At 47.3% G+C, this 21,167-nt stretch overlaps 1 protein-coding gene across 1 annotated transcript in view; it reads right to left on the bottom strand.

Annotated features, from left to right (window-relative positions):
• LOC149428502 (uncharacterized) overlaps positions 1-21,167 on the bottom strand; it is a 95,605-nt gene that overhangs the window by 52,357 nt on the left and 22,081 nt on the right. The window contains 3 exon segments of the mRNA XM_089667330.1: positions 8,417-8,584; positions 8,819-9,750; positions 9,752-10,716. Of these exon segments, the coding sequence (XP_089523456.1) occupies positions 8,417-8,584; positions 8,819-9,750; positions 9,752-10,716 (2,065 nt within the window).

The following is a 21,167-nucleotide window of genomic DNA, read 5'->3' as shown; positions in this document are numbered from 1 at the left end:
TCAGGGTTGGATGGAGCAGGTCACACTTGGCTGCAGGCCTCTGCCGCCTCAGAGGAGGGAAATAAGGTCCGGCGCCCCCCCAGATATAGGGAATGGTCCAGGTGCCTCCGATGCCCCGGATGGGTCCCCCTCCACCCAGATGGCCACGGATTCTGTGCTGAGGCTCCGCAGTCGCACCAGGCCTTGGACCTCCGCGGTCGTGGAGAGGGGTAATTCAATCTGGATCCCCTCTCCCAAATGCAGAGGATAGTGAGGGAGCCCCCCTGTGACTCAGATGGGTCCACGGTCGCCAGATGGCAGCGGAGATGAGGCCGAGGCATCGAGGCTCCGCAGCCGCACTAGGCCGCGGATGTCCGCGATTGTGGAGATGGGCAATACAGCCCGGATCCCCTCCTCCAGATGCAGGGGACTGTGCAGCAGCCTCCAGCACCCCGTACAATGCCCCCGCTGCCCGGATGACAGCAGATTACAATCCTGGGCGCCGGAGTTCTGGATTAGGCGCCTGCTCCGGTCACCATCTTGGACACGCCCCAAGAAACCACTTTCTTGACATCAGTGATGGAAATGTTCCTCACTGAAGTCTTGTCTTCCTGTACATCAGGGGTCCCACACAACCCTGGAGGTGTATTAGTGCCTTGAGTGCGGGAAATGTCTTCTAGATGAATGTTGCTGGACATCCCAGCTCTCATGTGGGGAAGAAGCACACCCTGATATACACCTCAGATATACTCCATGGCTGATCTTCATCATGGAAGAAACAGTTCATAAGGAGATCAGAGGTCCCCAAAGACATGGATGAAGTGTGGGACCGGGTTGGCCATTGATGGCAGGAGAAGAAAAAAAAATGGAGTCCTGCCCTGTGATTGGCTGAGTACATTTTGTGGTGGGAGATTTCACAAACACTTGGAGGTCTGTATAAAAATAAATATTTCTACCTCCTGTATACCGGACACTTCCACCCCCTTCCTGCCCAGGCCGACTGGTAACTATCAGCGCTCTCACACTTTGAATGACAATTACACAGTCATGCAACATTGTACCCAAATTATATTTTTGTAATTTTTTCACACAAATAGATATTTATTTTGGTGGTATTAAACACCACTTTTTACCATTTTTCTTGTTTCTTGTTTTTACAAATAAATCGTCTTTCCTTCTAAATGTAGACAAAGGTGTATTCTGCGCCATTTCTTGGGTACAATAACCCCAATCAGTGTCTATGATTCAGTGTGTAGGAGAGTTATAGAGTCTACAAACTATGGGATAGATGTCTGAAAATCCATCATGTCTGATGACGGCAGATCTCATTTCTGAGGATCAAAAACACCAGAACGGTACAAATTGTCAGAACTTTATCTGTGAGGAAATAATCCGTATACAATTCATGGAAACAGGCGGGATCTGGAATGAAGGAGATTCCCTACTAATTCTCACAAAGTAACCGACATCCCAGTTCTGTATTTGTGATAATTGGAAGACAAAATAAAACGCAATAATGTACAAAAATATATATTTATTAATAATATAAATCAGTACAAAATGGGGATGAAATATAATAGGTGATGATAAATAATAAACAATACAAGATAACAGTACAAAGATCTAATCCACAATAATGGGGAGAAATACAAGCCAGCAATTACTTCCAAATATTAATGAATTACATCCAACTGTCTGGAAATGTCGTGTAAGAAATCAGTAACTCAGCAACATGTGACAACAGATATACAAATCCCCCCCGTGATCTCTCTACAGCCAGATATTCAACGCTCAACGTGTACCTTGCCATGACTTGATCTGGAATCCCATACACAGGCCAATCCAATCCGCTTACAATCTGAGATGAAGATGTAATGTTACATGAAGTAGTCTACCTTGTCATATATATACTGTATACATCCGGATAAACCATTGACTAGAAGCCAGAATCAGCCTACCGGGCACTTCTACCCCCTTCCTGCCCAGGCCAATTTCTAGCTTTCAGCGCTATCACACTTTCACAATTGCGCGGTCATACAACACTGTACCCATATGAAATTTTTTATAATTTTTTCTGATAGAGCTTTATTTTGGTGGTATTTAATCAACTCAGGGTTTTTTTTATTTTTTCTTAAGCAAACCAAAAACCACTGAACATTTTGAAAAAAAAAATTTTTTTTCTTAGTTTTTGTTATAAAATTTTGTAAGTAAGTGATTTTTCTCCTTCACTGATGTGTGCTAATGAAGCTGCACTGATGGGCGCAGATGAGAAGGCACTGGTAGGTAGCACTGATGGGCATTGAAAGGCAGCACTCATATATAGCACTGATAGGCAGCACTGACTGGCACTGATGCACACTGATAGGCAGCACTGACTGGCATTGATAGGCGGCACTGATTGGATTGATAGGTGGCACTGAAAGGCAGCTCAAAAGGGCACTGATATGTGGCATTGATGTGCACTGGTAGGCAAATATGTGGCATTGATGGGCACTGGAATGTGGCACTGTTCAGCACTGACAGCTGGCACTGATGGACACTGGCAGGTGGCACTTCTGGGGCCACACTGATCATCAGGGGACACTGATCATCAGTGCCCAGATGATCAGTGTACATGTCCCCTCTGCAGAATGACGATTACTGGCTCTCCTCTCCTCTGTCAGCGTGACAGCTCGTGAGGAGAGAAATGCCGATAACCGACATTTCCCTGTTTACATGTGATCATCTGTGATTGAACACAGCTGATCACATGACCAAGCCGACATCTTCAGCTCTTTCCAAGGGACACAGCGCACCGCCGATCGCCGTGCTGCACGCTCCCAGAGCCACACATGCGTGGTGAGAATGGGAGGACATCATATGATGTCCTCCCAGAATGAGAGAACCACTTTGCGCCCATCATTGGACTATATGGCGGGCGGGTGGTGGTTAAAATAAATCTTCCCCAGAGGAGTGAAAAGAAAATAATTTATACTGCAGGTAAAATGACTTCACATTGTAGCAATCGTGCACACCGAGATGGACACGGTCATCCATCTTCTTAAGAATCTTCCAAGCTGTATCATCTCTACTCCCAAATCAGCTTTCCTCATCCCCCCTCCCTCTCTGTTGAGTGACATGTGGTCTGTTTGATGCAGATCACAGGCAGCAAACTCCATGAGAGGGCATCATGGCTATAAATCCCACAACTGAGCTGGGGCCTAGATGTCTGTTAACTTTGCAATCTGGGCTCGTAAAGCCATAAACCAAGTCCTTCACTGAGTTCAAAAGACATTCCAAGGGGTCGTAAAAACAGACTTACATTTAAAAACTCACATTTCATATAAGTTTATATCTTTAAATAGGACATAATTACCTAAACATGGAGCCCATATTCGGACAGCTTAATTTAAGACCATTCTGGTATATTACACCCCCTAGCTGGCATATACAGGAGAGCTGAAAATTACATCTTCTTAACCATTCCAGTGGATATTTCATATTTCATATCTATCCGTTCAGCCAAAGATTCTGCGTAATAATCTACTCGTGGATATGTATCTAGAATAAGTTATGAACCATAATATAATTTTTGCAGGCTTTGGTCATAGCCGGAGGTCTCCACCTACAACTCCCTCCCCAAATGAGGCGATTGGTTTACTGCTCCAGTCAGACACCCTGTGGAGTTGCTAGAAAAATATAAGCTAGGCTGAGTTGAGGTGGGTGAGCGTTGAAGATTCTCCCTTTAACATCAGAACAAACTTTGGGAAAAACACCCTTTTGCTCAGAAAACTTGAAGTTGCTTAACCCAAGGCTTTTGGCAAGTACTTTATCCCTTTAAACTCCTTTCCGTTATCTCTTTGCTGTGTTATTGTTCTCTGTATATTTATATATATATTGGCTACATCTTTTTCTGTAAATATTTTTATTGCACCCTTTTGACCTTTTAGTAATAAATCTTAATTTCTGAAAGTGTTGAACTGTTTCTAAAGCTCTTTAATGCAAACTATGTATTCCTGCCTCTGAAGTGCGCTACTGTGTGTGTTTAACCCTCTGTATAACCTGCCTGCGGTGACAGTGGTGTACAGACAATTATTCAACCATCCTAGTGTTATTGCTTTCTCTTTCTCTGTACAAAAAGGAGGTGGTGGCAGTGTGAAGGGTTAATTGTGTAATTAACCTGACCCAGTAACAATCGCTCAGACTGCCAGTACATCGATTGTGGTCCAGTGAGCTGGAAAATCATTGTGCAGGGTGCAGCTGGGCGTGACATTGTTACACACATGACAGCGCGGTTTTAGATTGGCTAGTCATTTAATCATGAGTTTGGTGAGAAGGTCAGGGGTCTGACGCCGCGCCCGTCACATATTGGATGGTAGCATATGTGGGATAGTTGCAGTAAGAGCTGTGTTAGGAATTAGCTCTGCACTGAAGGATTGTAACCTTTGTGGAAACAGTCCTTAGAGACAAGCGGTGCATATGTTTTATATACAGTTGTGTTCGAAATAATAGCAGTGTGTTGAAAAAAGTGAATAAAGCTGAAAATCCTTCTAATAGCTTTTATTTCCATCCACACAAATGCATTGGGAACACGACACATTCTATTCCAAATCACAACATGAAGAAAAATACATCAAATTTGTGTTGTTCCTCTAAAAAATTTGAAGAAAAGTGAATATTAGACGGTTCAAAAAAATAGCAATGTTTGTATTCTTCTTTACAAACTCAAACATTCACTATATAAACTGAGAAATGTTTGAAGATTTTGCTTTCCTTTGAATGACTTCATGAATATTTGGTTGTAGTCGCACTGTTTCTGAGAACTGCTGTACATCTGTGTTGCATGGAGTCCCCCAACTTCTGGCCCCTGTGATCAGGTATTCCAGCCCAGGATGATTGGACCACATTCCACAGTTCTTCTCTATTTCTTGGTTTTGCCTCAGAAACTGCATTTTTGATGTCACCCCACAAGTTTTCTATTGGATGAAGATCCGGGGATTGGGCTGGCCACTCCATAACGTCCATCTTGTTGGTCTGGAACCAAGATGTTGCCCATTTACTGGTGTGTTTGGGGTCGTTGTCTTGTTGGAACACCCATTTCAAGGGCATTTCCTCTTCAGCATAAGGCAGCATGACCTCTTCAAGTATTCTGATGTATTCAAACTGATCCATGATCCCTGGTATGCGATAAATAGGCCCAACACCGTAGTATGAGAAACATCCCCATATCATGATGCTTGCACCACCATGCTTCACAGTCTTCACAGTGTACTGTGGCTTGAATTCAGGGTTTGGGGGTCGTCTGACAAACTGTCTCCGCCCACTAGACCCAAAAAGAACAATCTTACTTTCATCAGTCCACAAAATGTTGCGTCATTTCTCTTTAGGCCAGTCAATGTGCTCTTTGGCAGATTGTAACCTCTTCAGCACACGTCTTTTTCCCAACAGTGGGACTTTGCGGGGGCTTCTTGCAGATAGCTTGGCTTCACATAGGCGTCTTCTAATTGTAACAGTCCTCACAGGGAACGTCACACCTTCTTTCATCTTCCTGGAGCTGATTGTTGGCTGAGTCCGCCCCATTTTGGCTCTTCTTCTATCCATTCCAATGGTAGTTTTTCGCTTTCTTCCACGTCTTTCAGGTTTTGGTTGCCATTTTAAAGCATTTGTGATAATTTTAGCTGAGCAGCCGATCATTTTCTGCACTTCTTTATATGTTTTCCCCTCTCCAATCAACTTTTTAATAAAGGTACACTGTTCTTCTGAACAATGTCTGGAACGACCCATTTTCCTCAGAATTTCAGAGAGAAATGCACTGTAACCAGCATGTACAACATTTGCTGCCTTCCTTCCTTAAATAAGGGCAATAATTGCCACCTGTTTTTCAAAGAATGAATGACGTCACTAATAGAACTCCACACTGCTATTATTTTGAACACAACTGTATATAGAGAGAAAGACATATAGCAACAGCTCCTTCCTTTTTCTGCTTCCTATTCTATCTTTGCTTGCAATTATGCCTGGTGACGCAGAATGCAAGAAAATGAGCAAAAGTAATTTGAGTGCTGAATGTGCCTCATGAGGAATGGACATCGGTTGCAAAACTCGTAAAGATTTGATTTGGCACCTACAGGAGCATGATAGCCGAGCAGACCAGAACTCGAGGGAACCTGACCATGATGGGGTTCCCGCCTCCTCAGATCCCAGGGGCTCAGAGATGGCCTCACAGGATGGGCATACAGAGACTGACACTGGAGTATCATCAAATGTTATCTTCACACCACCACCTGAGTGGGCCAGCACCAGAGAGCCTGTAACCAGTAGAGATTCTCCTCAGATGCAGGAAGCCCTGAAATGCATCATGGAGACAGTTCCTGGGGCATACCTAAAGTTCCTTGACTGCCAGGCAGAGAGGAAGGCCTTGGTATATGACATACTCCTGACCACTGCACTCTATACACAGGGCTGTATAGGACATACTCCTGACCACTGCACTCTGTACACAGGGCTGTATATGACATACTCCTGACCACTGCACTCTATACACAGGGCTGTATATGACATACTCCTGACCACTGCACTCTATACACAGGGCTGTATATGACATACTCCTGACCACTGCACTCTATACACAGGGCTGTATATGACATACTCCTGACCACTGCACTCTATACACAGTTCTGTATAGGACATACTCCTGACGACTGCACTCTATACACAGGGCTGTATAGGACATACTCCTGACCACTGCACTCTATACACAGGGCTGTATATGACATACTCCTGATCACTGCACTCTGTACACAGGGCTGTATATGATATACTCCTGACCACTGCACTCTATACACAGGGCTGTATAGGACATACTCCTGACCACTGCACTCTATACACAGGGCTGTATAGGACATACTCCTAACCACTGCACTCTATACACAGGGCTGTATATGACATACTCCTAACCACTGCACTCTATACACAGGGCTGTATAGGACATACTCCTGACCACTGCACTCTATACACAGGGCTGTATAGGACATATTCCTGACCACTGCACTCTATACACAAGGCTGTATATGACATACTCCTGACCACTGCACTCTATACACAGGGCTGCATATGACATACTCCTGACCACTGCACTCTATACACAGGGCTGTATAGGACATACTCCTGACCACTGCACTCTATACACAGGGCTGTATATGACATACTCCTGACCACTGCACTCTATACACAGGGCTGTATATGACATACTCCTGACCACTGCACTCTATACACAGGGCTGTATAGGACACACTCCTGACCACTGCACTCTATACACAGGGCTGTATAGGACACACTCCTGACCACTGCACTCTAGGCTGATGACCTGGGAAGGCTCTCAATGTGTCATCTATGAACAATTTATGATGAAGACGTTTGTCACTCACAACACAATTTTGTTTTTTCATTCAATAAACTTTTTATTGTAATTATATTTTTAACAAGATTGTGATCATAGAATCAGGAAATAACAAAGGAAGAAATCTGATTGGTCAAGAAGATCCTTTGTCTGGAATGTGGGGGCGGAGTCATTATTATTGGTGTACAATACAATACACAACGTGTTCCATTATTATAACAAAGTATTGTAGAAAAGATCCCAACATAGAAAATGGGGGAAAGGAGGAAATAAAGGCGGATATGAAGGGGAATCTGTGTACGGGGAACACCTTAACAATCACCACCATTTTATTCTCCAGGGCCTCTGATGTCACAGAATAGATGTTTGGGGGTTTATCTCATCTTCAGGACCAAAATCTGCATTTTCCCATGTGTGCAAAATCATGCAGAAACAGCTCTGGCAGTGAGAGGGTTAATGTGGGCTAGATGGGATCACTCTGCTGGGGTGACATTAGAGCTCCCCCTAGCTGCAGCCTGGTAATAGCATTGCTGGGAGGTCTATTCATTTCTCTGCTCCATACTTCCCGTCTTTATAGAAACGTCTCCTGACATTTGGGGGTCTATTCATAGAATGTTTGTATAGCAATTCCCTCAGTGAGAGTTCATGTCCATTCCTCCTGTGTGAATGGGGGAACCAATGTTATTAGGATCACATCTGAGCTGCTGGAATGTCTTCCATTGATGGGAAATACATTGAAAACTTCTTCTCCTGCCATCAATGGTCAACCCGGTCCCACACTTCATCCATGTCTTTGGGGGCCTCTGATCTCCTTGAACTGTTTCTTCCATGATGAAGATCAGCCATGGAGTATATCTGAGGTGTATATCAGGGTGTGCTTCTTCCCCACATGAGAGCTGGGATGTCCAGCAACATTCATCTAGAAGACATTTCCCGCACTCAAGGCACTAATACACCTCCAGGGTTGTGTGGGACCCCTGATGTACAGGAAGACAGGACTTCAGAGAGGAACATTTCCCTCACTCAGGACAGCAGAGTGGCTTCTCATCCGTGTGAGACATCTGATGTCTGTAAAGATTGGAATTCTGTGAAAAACATTTCCCGCACTCAGAACAGGAATATGGCTTCTCCCCTGTGTGAGATCTCTGATGTATGTGAAGACTGGACTTCACTGAAAAACATTGCCCACACTCAGGACAGGAATAGAGCTTCTCCCGCTTGTGAGATCTCTCATGTTTATGAAGAAGGGACTGCCGCACAAAACATTTCCCACACTCAGGACAGGAATATGGCTTCTCCACTGTGTGTGATCTCTGATGTGTGTGAAGATTGGATATCTGTGAAAAACATTTCCTGCACTCAGGACAGGAATACGGCTTCTCCCCCGTGTGAGATCTCTGATGATTATGAAGTTTGTACTTCTCTAAAAAACATTTCCCACACTCAGTTCAGAAAAATAACTTCTCCCCCGTGTGAGATCTCTGATGTCTGCAAAGACTGGACTTCACTGAAAAACATTTCCCGCACTCAGGACAAGAATACGGCTTCTCCCCCGTGTGAGATCTTTCATGCACATTAAGCACTGATTTATGCCAGAAACCCTTCCCACACTCAGAACAGGAATGTGGCTTTTCCCCCGTGTGAGATCTTTGATGTGTGTAAAGATTGGACTTCACTGAAAAACATTTCCCGCACTCAGGACAGGAATACGGCTTCTCCCCTGTGTGAGATCTTTCATGCACATTAAGCTCTGATTTATGCCAAAAACCCTTCCCACACTCAGGACAGGAATACGGCTTCTCCCCCTTGTGGGATCTTTGATGTGTGTAAAGATTGAACTTCACTGAAAAACATTTCCCACACACAGGACAGGAATACGGCTTCTCCCCCGTGTGAGATCTCTGATGACTATGAAGTTTGGAATTCACTGAAAAACATTTCCCGCACTCAGGACAGGAATACGGCTTCTCTCCTGTGTGAGATCTTTCATGCACATTAAGCTCTGATTTATGCCGGAAACCCTTCCCACACTCAGAACAGAAAAATAGCTTCTCCCCCGTGTGAGATCTCTGATGTGTGTAAAGATTGGACTTCAGTGAAAAACATTTCCAGCATTCAGGGCAGGAATATGGCTTCTCCCCCGTGTGAGATCTCTGATGTCTGGAAAGATGGGACTTCTGTGAAAAATGTTTCCCGCACTCAGGACAGGAATAAGGCTTCTCCCCCGTGTGAGATCTCTGATGTGTGTCAAGTTTTGATTTTTCTACAAAACATTTCCCACACTCAGGACAGGAATAAGGCTTTTCCCCCGTGTGAGATCTCTGATGTTTATGAAGACTGGACGAATCTGAAAAACATTTCCCGCACTCAGGACAGGAATACGGCTTCTCCCCCCGTGTGAGATCTCTGATGTGTGTCAAGTTTTGATTTTTCTACAAAACATTTCCCGCACTCAGGACAGGAATAAGGCTTCTCCCCCGTGTGAGATCTTTGATGTTTATGAAGACTGGACTTATTTGAAAAACATTTCCCGCACTCAGGACAGGAATACGGCTTCTCCCCCGTATGAAATCTCTGATGACTGTAAAGATGGGATGTCTGTGAAAAACATTTCCCGCACTCAGGACAGGAATACGGCTTCTCCCCTGTATGAGATCTCTGATGTTTATGCAGACTGGATATCTGTGAAAAACATTTCCCGCACTCAGGACAGGAATATGGCTTCTCCCCCGTATGAGATCTTTTATGCACATTAAGATCTGATTTACGCTGGAAATCCTTCCCACACTCAGGACATGAATATGGCTTCTCCCCCGTGTGAGATCTTTGATGTATGCAAAGACTGGACTTGACTGAAAAACATTTCCCGCACTCGGGACAGGAAAATGTCTTTTTCCCAGTATGCAATCTCTGATGGGCAGAAAGATTGGACTTGTCTGAAAAGCATTTCCCGCACACAGTACAAGAATAGGACTTCTCCCCTGTGTGAGATCTTTTATGCACATTAAGTTTGGATTTAGAATGGTAACATTTCCCGCACTCAGGACAGGAATACGGCTTCTTTCCTGTGCAAGACCTTTTATGCACATTAAGACCGGATTTATATTGGAAACCCTTCCCGCACTCAGTACAGGAGAATCTCTTCTCTGTTGGAAGGCCGGCCCGGTCCCGCACAGTCTGAGGTTCCTCAGGATACGAGGAATCCGATGGTCCATCTACACTGGGTGGTGCCGGATGGACATTGGAGGGAGCCGGGTTTTCTCCTGGACTATACTGTGTGATGTCCTCATCTTCTACTTTCCAGTCTGGAGACAAAGTGAGACAATCCTCGGAGGTTTTCCTCATCTCCCGGCCATGGACTAAAATACAAAGACAAAGAGGATTACTAGACAGGAGCTGATTGGTTCCCCCAAACCAGGACTCCGCCCACATCAGGCAGCTTGGGCTCTGAGGAGCTTACAATTCCACCCTCAAGGGAACTAGGAAATGGCTCCTCTGATCTCCTACCAGGTCATTTCTTTATTCATGGACCTTAGTCAGAGAGTGAGGAAACAACCAGAACTGTCTTTTATAGGAGGGACAGTGATGAGGGGATTATAGGACGAGGGTCCCCACCCCCTCTATCACTCATCGCCATCTTCCCAACACAAGAAGTACTGCACTTCCTTATTTACTCCATGATTTAGTCATGAAGAACAGCGGGGCTGAGCCCCACCAGAGGTCAGAGAGTGAGGATGGGGGGAGAACAACCAAGATGAAGACTAGACTGATCCTGAAGACCACCATCATTGGGGTATTGACTCCTCCCTCATTATCACTTTCTGTTTAAGGGTCCAAAGTTGGAGGATGTTATCACATTATTATCACCATGTAAAAGTCTGTGCTCCAATCACATCATCCGATATAAAATGTCCAGCTGGGAGGAAATGGGGGGAACAAAAGAGAATCCATATTATGTGTATATATAGCAGTGGGGGGAGGGGGGGAGAGCAGAAGTCAGGACTATGGAATGTACAACATAGAGTATATAGTGCAGGGGTCAGGAGTATGTAATGTACAACAGAGTATATAGTGCAGGGGTCAGGAGTATGTAATGTACAACATAGAGTATATAGTGCAGGGGTCAGGAGTATGTAATGTACAACATAGAGTATATAGTGCAGGGGTCAGGAGTATGTAATGTACAACATAGAGTATATAGTGCAGGGGTCAGGAGTATGTAATGTACAACATAGAGTATATAGTGTAGGGGTCAGGAGTATGTAATGTACAACACAGAGTATATAGTGCAGGGGTCAGGAGTATGTAATGTACAACAGAGTATATAGAGCAGGGGTCAGGAGTATGTAATGTACAACAGCCAGTATATAGTGCAGGGGTCAGGAGTATGTAATGTACAACAGAGTATATAGTGCAGGGGTCAGGAGTATGTAATGTACAACATACAGTATATAGTGCAGGGGTCAGGAGTATGTAATGTACAACATAGAGTATATAGTGCGGGGGTCAGGAGTATGTAATGTACAACAGCCAGTATATAGTGCAGGGGTCAGGAGTATGTAATGTACAACAGAGTATATAGTGCAGGGGTCAGGAGTATGTAATGTACAACAAAGATTATATAGTGCAGGGGTCAGGAGTATGTAATGTACAACATAGAGTATATAGTGCAGGGGTCAGGAGTATGTAACATACAACAGAGTATATAGTACAGGGGTCAGGAGTATATAATGTACAATAGAGTATATAGTGCAGGGGTCAGGAGTATGTAATGTACAACATAGAGTATATAGTGCAGGGGTCAGGAGTATGTAATGTGCAACATAGAGTATATAGTGCAGGGGTCAGGAGTATGTAATGTACAACAGCCAGTATAGAGTGCAGGGGTCAGGAGTATGTAATGCACAACAGAGTATATAGTGCAAGGGTCAGGAGTATGTAATGTACAACAGAGTATATAGTGCATGGGTCAGCAGTATGAAATGTACAACAGAGTACATAGTGCAGGGGTCAGGAGTATGAAATGTACAACAGAGTACATAGTGCAGGGGTCAGGAGGATGTAATGTACATCAAAGATTATATAGTGCAGGGGTCAGGAGTATGTAACGTACAACAGAGTATATAGTGCAGGGGTCAGGAGTATGTAATGTACAACAGAGTATATAGTGCAGGGGTCAGGAGTATGTAATGTACAACATAGAGTATATAGTGCAGGGGTCAGGAGGATGTAAGTACAACATGGAGTATATAGTGCAGGGGTCAGGACTATGTAATGTACAACATAGAGTATATAGTGCAGGGGTCAGGAGTATGTAATGTACAACATAGAGTATATAGTGCAGGGGTCAGGAGTATGTAATGTACAACACAGAGTATATAGTGCAGGGGTCAGGAGGATGTAATGTACAACATAAAGTATATAGAGCGGGGTGCGTGGCTTGGCGCATGACAAGCTATGCAGCATTTCTGCACAGCTCCTGGCCTGGACCTCCTTCACAGGCTCCTATCTTCCTCCCAGGCTCTCCACATTCATCCTTATGTGCAAGAAACAACACTGGACCCCCCAGGGAGCAACGGGGGACCGGTCTGGTGGCACAATAATCCTGTTCCTGGCCCAATCCACGGCCGAGGCCTTCGGCACCCCGGCCTCAAAGATGGCACTGATGGCTCTCCCCTCCTCATCCCTCTTATACACAGGGCTGCCGGAAGATGGGCAGGTAAGCCCATGGGGCTCTATCTCTCTCTCCCTGGGGATCCTGCAAAACCACCTTCTCCTGTACTGATACCACAGGACTTGCAGGAGTCCTGCAGCCCCTCTCCTATGCGGAGATTACGAGACACACAGGGTTCCCGCAGCCCCTCTTCTGCTATGAGATTACAGGACACACAGGGGTCCCACAGCCCCTCTTCTGCTATGAGATTACAGGACACACAGGGGTCCCACAGCCCCTCTTCTGCTATGAGATTACAGGACACACAGGGGTCCCACAGCCCCTCTTCTACACTAAGACCACAGGACACACAGGGGTCCCGCAGCCCCTCTTCTTCACCATTGAGACCACAGGACACACAGGGGTCCCACAGCCCCTCTTCTACACTAAGACCACAGGACACACAGGGGTCCCACAGCCCCTCTTCTACACTAAGACCACAGGACACACAGGGGTCCCACAGCCCCTCTTGTACACTAAGACCACAGGACACACAGGAGTCCCACAGCCCCTCTTCACCATTGAGACCACAGGACACACAGGGGTCCCGCAGCCCCTCTTCTACACTAAGACCACAGGACACACAGGGGTCCCACAGCCCCTCTTCACCATTGAGACCACAGGACACACAGGGGTCCCGCATCCCCTCTTCTACACTAAGACCACAGGACACACAGGGGTCCCACAGCCCCTCTTCTACACTAAGACCACAGGACACACAGGGGTCCCACAGCCCCTCTTCTACACTAAGACCACAGGACACACAGGGGTCCCGCAGCCCCTCTTCTTCACCATTGAGACCATAGGACACACAGGAGTCCCACAGACCCTCTTCTACACTAAGACCACAGGACACACAGGGGTCCCACAGCCCCTCTTCTGCATTGCAAACACAGGTCGCCCGGGAGTCCCACAGCCCCTCTTCACCACTGAGACCACAGGACACACAGGGGTCCCGCAGCCCCTCTTCTTCACCATTGAGACCACAGGACACACAGGGGTCCCACAGCCCCTCTTCACCATTGAGACCACAGGACACACAGGGGTCCGGCAGCCCCTCTTCTACACTAGGACCACAGGACACACAGGGGTCCCGCAGCCCCTCTTCTACACTAAGACCACAGGACACACAGGGGTCCCGCAGCCCCTCTTCTACACTAAGACCACAGGACACACAGGGGTCCCACAGCCGCTCTTCTACACTAAGACCACAGGACACACAGGGGTCCCACAGCCCCTCTTCTACACCAAGACCACAGGACACACAGGGGTCCCACAGCCCCTCTTCTACACTAAGACCACAGGACACACAGGGGTCCCACAGCCCCTCTTCTACACTAAGACCACAGGACACACAGGGGTCCCACAACCCCTCTTCTACACTAAGACCACAGGACACACAGGGGTCCTGCAGCCCTTCTCCGGCTTCTCTTTGTTCTGAGGATAGCTGGGATCTGCAGTCCCACATGCGATCCTTACACACTTACATCAAATCTCTCCCTACGAAGATGGATTTTGAGCAGTGTGTGAAACGTATTGAGCGTACAAACAGGAAATTTGTGCTCTTAAACAAGACGTTTGTACGTGTCTGGAAAGGATTGAAAGTACCGCTGATGGCGTAACTAATGCCTTACAAACCCACAAAGAGACCCTCAACTCCCACACGGTCCCTATACAACATCTCATGTACCAACAAGATGACATTGAGGACAGAAACCGCCATAACAAGATGCGGATTAGGGGCATCCAGAATCCATTGAATCTAAAGATTTAGCCGCGGTGGTTACCGCTATCTTCGATCAACTCTTACAGCAACCTAAAGACACCTATATAGAGCTGGATCGAGTACATCGCACGCTGGGCACCAGGAATCCTGATCCATCTTTTGTTCATGACACCTTGTGCAGGGTTCACTACTTCAAGATCAAAGACGCCATCATGCGTGCAGCCAGCTTGCAGGATACCATTGTATTCAATGAAGTGTCGGTGATGCTACTTCCTGACTTCTCCCGCCAGACTCTGGCCATGCGCAGGGCTCTGCGTCCTCTCACTCAGATGTTGCAGGAAAGGCATATCCGCTATCATTGGCGATTTCCGTTTCAACTTCAAGCTTCACAGCAAGGTAAATCCGCTCAATTCTGCACTCTTGGAGACTGTCCCACATTCCTAGGTGTGCTCGAGCTACCTCAGGTGTCCCTCCTGGACTTGTCCTTTCAGCTCCCGACACCAGGTCACCCATTTCCCTCTCCCTGGCAGCGGTCCGTCCAAAAGAAGCATTCCAGGTCCTCTTCCCAGAAAGATGATCTACTGTCCAAGTAATTTGAGACGTTTGCACCCTTTTTCCTATTTTTTATGGGTTGATTGCCTCTTTTGGTTGCTCCTGTTGGTTCAGTGACTTTTATATTTGTGCTTGTTGCCTTCCGGGCCCTGGGGCCATGGCTCAAGGATTGTTCTCGGGTGACACCGTCGCCGTTTGCTGTGGTGGACTGGGGTGCCTCCAGCCATGGTCTCAGGGGCCTTGGGCCCTCCCTCTATTCACCTCATCTGCACCTGGTTATGTGTATATGTTTATCTATTGAGGAAGGTGTCTATTTTTTCATGCCTGTTTGAGGGTTCATTGAATATGTTTTATAAGGGGGGTCATTCTTGTCTGAGGGGGACCCTCCCTGAAGTTACTAATTGCCTGTGGGAGGCCTGGGTCGGGATCGAATTCATGCGCCTTTGACGTTCCCCACCTAGGTCTTCAGTGTACTGTGTTGTACCACACTGTATGTTTTTTCAGACAGCTTGTCTGTTAGTTTTTTTCTTCTGCTTTTCATTCTTTTTCTGCTCCTCCCCCCCCCTTTTTTTCTTCTTTTCCCTTCTTCTCTTTTTATCCTTTCTCTTCTTCTTTCTTTTCCTCAGAGCTCGGGAGAGGTTTTGCTCAGCATTGCTTGTGATGCGTCTTTTTCCTATTTGCTCCACTGCCAATGACTATGACTCCAAATTAAATGTTCCTCTATTAATTGTAGGGGCTTCAACACTCTGGAGATGCGGGGCCAGATGCTCTATCATTTTCACAAATACTGCTCCTTCAGGAAACTCATTTCCGCTCCGATGGTATCTCAGTCCTCCGCAATCATTATGATACTAAATGGTATCATAGTACTAACCCGCTGGCTAGGTCTCGAGGGGTGTCGATTGCTTTTCATCATACCTTTGGCCCGGAGGTCTTGGACTCACTAATAGACCCAGCGGGTCGATACCTCTTCCTCAAATTAAAGTTTCAAGATTTTGTTTTCACGGTGGCGAATGTATACGCTCCCAACCAAGATCAAGCTCCATTTCTTGCAAAGGTCCTCTCTAAGCTGTCTGATTTTGGGGTTCCCTATTACATTGTTGGAGGGGACTTTAATGTAGCTCTTTCTCCAGACCTGGACTCTTCCATGGGTAAATCTTCTCTCCCTTCATTGATCTTATCCCTTATTAAGTCGCGCCTGCATGACCTACACCTTGTGGACGTTTGGTGAACCCAACACCCTTCGGAGCACGAATATAGTTATTATTCTGTGGCTCACACGTCATACAGTTGTATTGACTATTTCTTTGTGATGCAGTCTCTCCTTGATTGTCCGACTTCTTCCTCCATCGGTCACTTCCTGTGGTCTGACCATGCCCCAATACATCTTATGATTCAGGACCGATCATCATCTTTGCGCCACTTTTCTTGGCGCTTGAATGATACTCTGCTCAAGGATTCTTTGTGTACCGCAGAGGCTTTGCAGACTATACAACATTTTGTTCTTGATCACTCCTCAGACACAACTGTCTCTCTTAATCAATAGGAGACTCTTAAATGTGTTATTAGAGGGGTTCTTATTAAGCATGGCTCTTGTTTAAAAAAGTCTTAAACGGCAGAAATGCCTCGCTTGTTCTTACTCATTTTGCGCCTGGAATCTTCTCATAAGAGCACGTTAGACCCGAGGGTTGTGGTGGACATAACTAATGCTCACAGAGATTTACTCCAACTATTAGATTCTTCTTTTCTTATTGCTCGAGACAAAGCACACAACACTTACTACTTCCTAACAAATAAATGTGGTCAACACTTAGCACGAGTACTCCACCCCCGGCCATACCATCGTCCAATCCAGCACATCAAGGCGCCCGCCAATACTAAACTACCATAATCGAGGAATTTCATCCACGTTTAAGCGTTACTATTCTCAACGTTATAACTAGAGATGAGCGAATCGAAGTAGGCGAAGTGGAATTCGTTTCGAATATTGGAAAATTTTCCGAAAAATAGCCTACTTCGGATGCGCGAATCAAAATTTTTCCTAAAATGGCGGCGACATGTGCGGCGACGGAGCGGGGATGTCTGGGAAGGCGCGCAGACAAGGCGCGCTGACCCATAATGCATTAATTAATGACATGTGATCGCATTAGCCAATCAGCAGCCAGCCAGCCAGCACTGTGTAATGGTCGAGCTATAAATGGCGGCCATTTTAGAATTCTTCATTTGCCTCCAGTCATTCAAGAAAGGCAGACCGCTCTGTATTAGGGACAGAGTTAGGGCCACAGAAACGTTACTTGGGGACAGAGAAACGTTACTCAGGGACACAGAATTGTTACTGAGGGCCACAGAATCGTTACTTAGGGACAAAGAAACGCTAGTTAGGGCCACAGAATTGTTACTCAGGGACAGACACAGAATTATTACTGAGGGCCACAGAATTGTTACTGAGGGCCACAGAAACGTTACTCAGGGACACAGAATTGTTACTGAGGGCCACAGAATCGTTACTTAGGGACAAAGAAACGCTAGTTAGGGCCACAGAATTGTTACTCAGGGACAGACACAGAATTATTACTGAGGGCCACAGAATTGTTACTGAGGGCCACAGAAACGTTACTCAGGGACACAGAATTGTTACTGAGGGCCACAGAACTGTTACTTAGGGCCACAGAAACGTTAGTTAGGGCCACAGAATTGTTACTCAGGGACAGACACAGAATTGTTACTGAGGGCCACAGAATTGTTACTGAGGGCCACAGAAACGTTACTCAGGGACACAGAATTGTTACTGAGGGCCACAGAACCGTTACTTAGGGCCACAGAATTGTTACTCGGACAGACACAGAATTGTTACTCAGGGACACAGAATTGTTACTGAGGGCCACAGAACCGTTACTTAGGGCCACAGAATTGTTACTCAGGGACAGACACAGAATTGTTACTCAGGGACACAGAATTGTTACTCAGGGACACAGAATCGTTGAATTAAAGAGTATGTCAGACAACATGCAGAGGAGTGGCAGAGGAGGCAATGTTTTAGGAGCGAGCAGACGTGGCAGCAGAGGAAGGGGTCGAGGCAGCACTATTCGCAGCCAGAGGCCAGTGCTCCCGGTGTCATCCAGCGGTCGTGTCTCCACCGACAACCCTGCCGTCATCGATTGGTTGGCTCGGTCGTCTTCCTCTTCCCAGGTCACCTCTGACACCTACAGCCAACGGTCGGTGGGTACGTCAGACACAACCGTTAGTTGGCATGGCCCGGGAGCAAGCCCACTGAAATCACGTGTCCTCTACCTGCCCCTGTCCTTTGCTGTTCCCTCACCAAGCGAAGTATAGCATGCTGTGGGCTCAGCCCCACTGTACAGTGAGGAAGAGCTAACAGAGGGCGGTCAGGAACGGGGGGAGACATCCGCCTTTTCAGCAGCCAGACGAAGAAGTACTGGCGAGGAGAGTGGCTCGGTAGCCGGTCAAGAGACAGGTCTGTCTCCTGACCCAGACGCAGCCGAGGGGTCTAGTAGTGAGGCGGAGACCCTACTTGATGATGAGGAGGTTGATCGCACTTGGCAGCCTCGTCGTCATCAGGTAATTTCTTCCGCATCATCAGGAGAAGAGGGTGCCAGCTTGGCAGCGAGCGAAACAGTCGGTGGGTTGCCCAGGAGGCAGCAGGGTCGCAGCAGTGTCAGTGGAGCCAAACAGCCACGGAGTAGAGCACCAGCTCCACTGCAGCCTACCACCACGGCCAGTAGTGGTGCCGGTGCGCACGGAGGAAGTAGCAGTCAGCCAGTGAGGAGTAGCGGGGGCAAAGTTTCCTACTCGGCGGTGTGGCAATTTTTCGTCAAGCCGCCCGAGGAAGTAAACGTAGCCGTATGTCGACTATGTGGCCAGAAAGTCAAGCGTGGCCAGGGGGCCCATGTTGGGACTGCAGCGTTGCGTCAGCATATGCAGCGTCACCATTCGGTGGCCTGGGAAAACCATGATAAAGATACGGCGGTTCTGCCTGCCCCAGCCCCCGCTCCATCACCCGCTCCGTTACTTGCTCCGTCACCCGACGTCAATCGCCCTCTATCAGCCAGTCAAGGCTCCAACACCTCTGCTGAGGGGAGTTGTCGCTCGTTGGCATCTTCCGCTCGTTCAGATGCTCCTTCTCCTGCTACTCCTCTTCTCGGATTCCGTCAGCAGTCTTTCTTGGAATCCGTTTCCAAGAGACAACAGTTTGCGAGCACGCACCCGACGGTGCAAAAGCTGAACGTCCTCCTGTCCAAGTTGCTGGTGCTGCAGTCCCTCCCTTTCCAACTGGTGGACTCAGCACCTTTCCGAGAAATGATGGCTTGTGCCGCGCCGCGGTGGAGAGTGCCAAGCCGTCATTTCTTCGCCAGCCCTGCATTCACATGTAGAAGAGATGGTGGGCCAGTCTTTGAGCATGTCGGTCTCTGCCAAAGTGCACGGCAGCGCCGACGTGTGGAGCTGTAACTACGGTCAGGGACAGTACATGTCATTTACGGCCCACTGGGTGAACGTGGTGCCGTCACAGCAGCACCAGCAACTTGGACAGGTCACTCCGCTTTTGCCTCCACGTTTGCACGTCCTTGCTCCACAAAAGATGTCCGCCTCTACCACCTCTTCTTCCGCCGTGTCCTCAGCCGCCACTCCCGTGCCAAGTCCCATTACCCGACCGGCATATCACATGTGCAGGGCGCAACGGTGTCACGCTGTGCTGCACCTGGTATGCCTTGGCGAACGTAGTCACACAGGGGAGGAACTTCTGAGTGTAATGAACAGAGAAATCGACAGATGGCTGTCTCCGCGCAAACTGAAAATCGGAACCATGTTGACCGACAACGGAAAGAACATGGTGTCTGCTCTGCGTCAAGGAAGGTTGTGCCATGCGCCATGCATGGCTCACGTGTTCAATATGGTTGTCAAGCGGTTCCTAAAATCCACCATCCCACTGCAAGACATCCTTAAAATGTCACGTAAACTTTGCATGCATTTCAGCCATTCCTACACCGCAAAGCACACCCTCCTTGAGCTGCAGCGGCAGAACGGAATTCCACAGCATCGCCTGATCTGCGACGTTGCAACAAGGTGGAATTCAACCCTACACATGTTAGACCGCCTTTACGAGCAGCGAAAGGCCATCACCGATTTCCTGATGTTACAAGCGGATAAAGGTACTCCCCTGTGTAACTTCGATGTCAGCCATTGGCAGCTCATGCGTGACACCTGCGCTTGCTCAGGCCCTTTGGGGAGGCCACGCTATTCGTGAGTCGGCAGGACTATGGGATGAACGACGTCATTCCTCTGTTGCACGTCCTGGAACAAATGCTGTTAACAATGGCTGGTCAGGGTGCGGTAGACGTGGCGCACAGATCTCAACGCCACATGACCCCTGTGGGGGCAGGACAGGAAGAAGAGGAGGAGGTAGAGGAGGACATTGGTGCTCAGGAATTATTGAGTGAAATGGGTGGTTTTTCCACTCAGCGGACAGGAGTGGAGGAGCAGGAGCATCTGGGAGAGGAGGAGGAGACAGAGGACCCAGACGCACCGTGGCAGTATGCTGTGGAGATGGAGGCAGGGAGTCCCTCGCATTCCTTGGCACAAATGGCCCATAGCATGCTCGCTTGCTTGCGTAGCGACAGCCAAATAATAACCATCAGACAGAGGGATGACTTTTGGCTGTCCACCTTGTTGGACCCTCGCTACCGTTCAAAAATGGTGGCCTTTTTCACACCTGCTGAGAGGGAGGCCAAAATAACGTACTATAAAAACCACCTATGTAGTCAGCTGGTCTCTGCCTTTCTGCGCCAACGTCCATCCTCAGA

This window comes from Staurois parvus, unplaced genomic scaffold, assembly GCF_062004578.1.
Source record: "Staurois parvus isolate SC_StPar_1 unplaced genomic scaffold, SC_StPar_1.0 ptg003186l, whole genome shotgun sequence".
Classification (NCBI taxonomy): domain Eukaryota; kingdom Metazoa; phylum Chordata; class Amphibia; order Anura; family Ranidae; genus Staurois; species Staurois parvus.
Note: the sequence above shows the minus strand (reverse complement) of the source record. Positions and strands in the feature narration are given on the sequence as shown.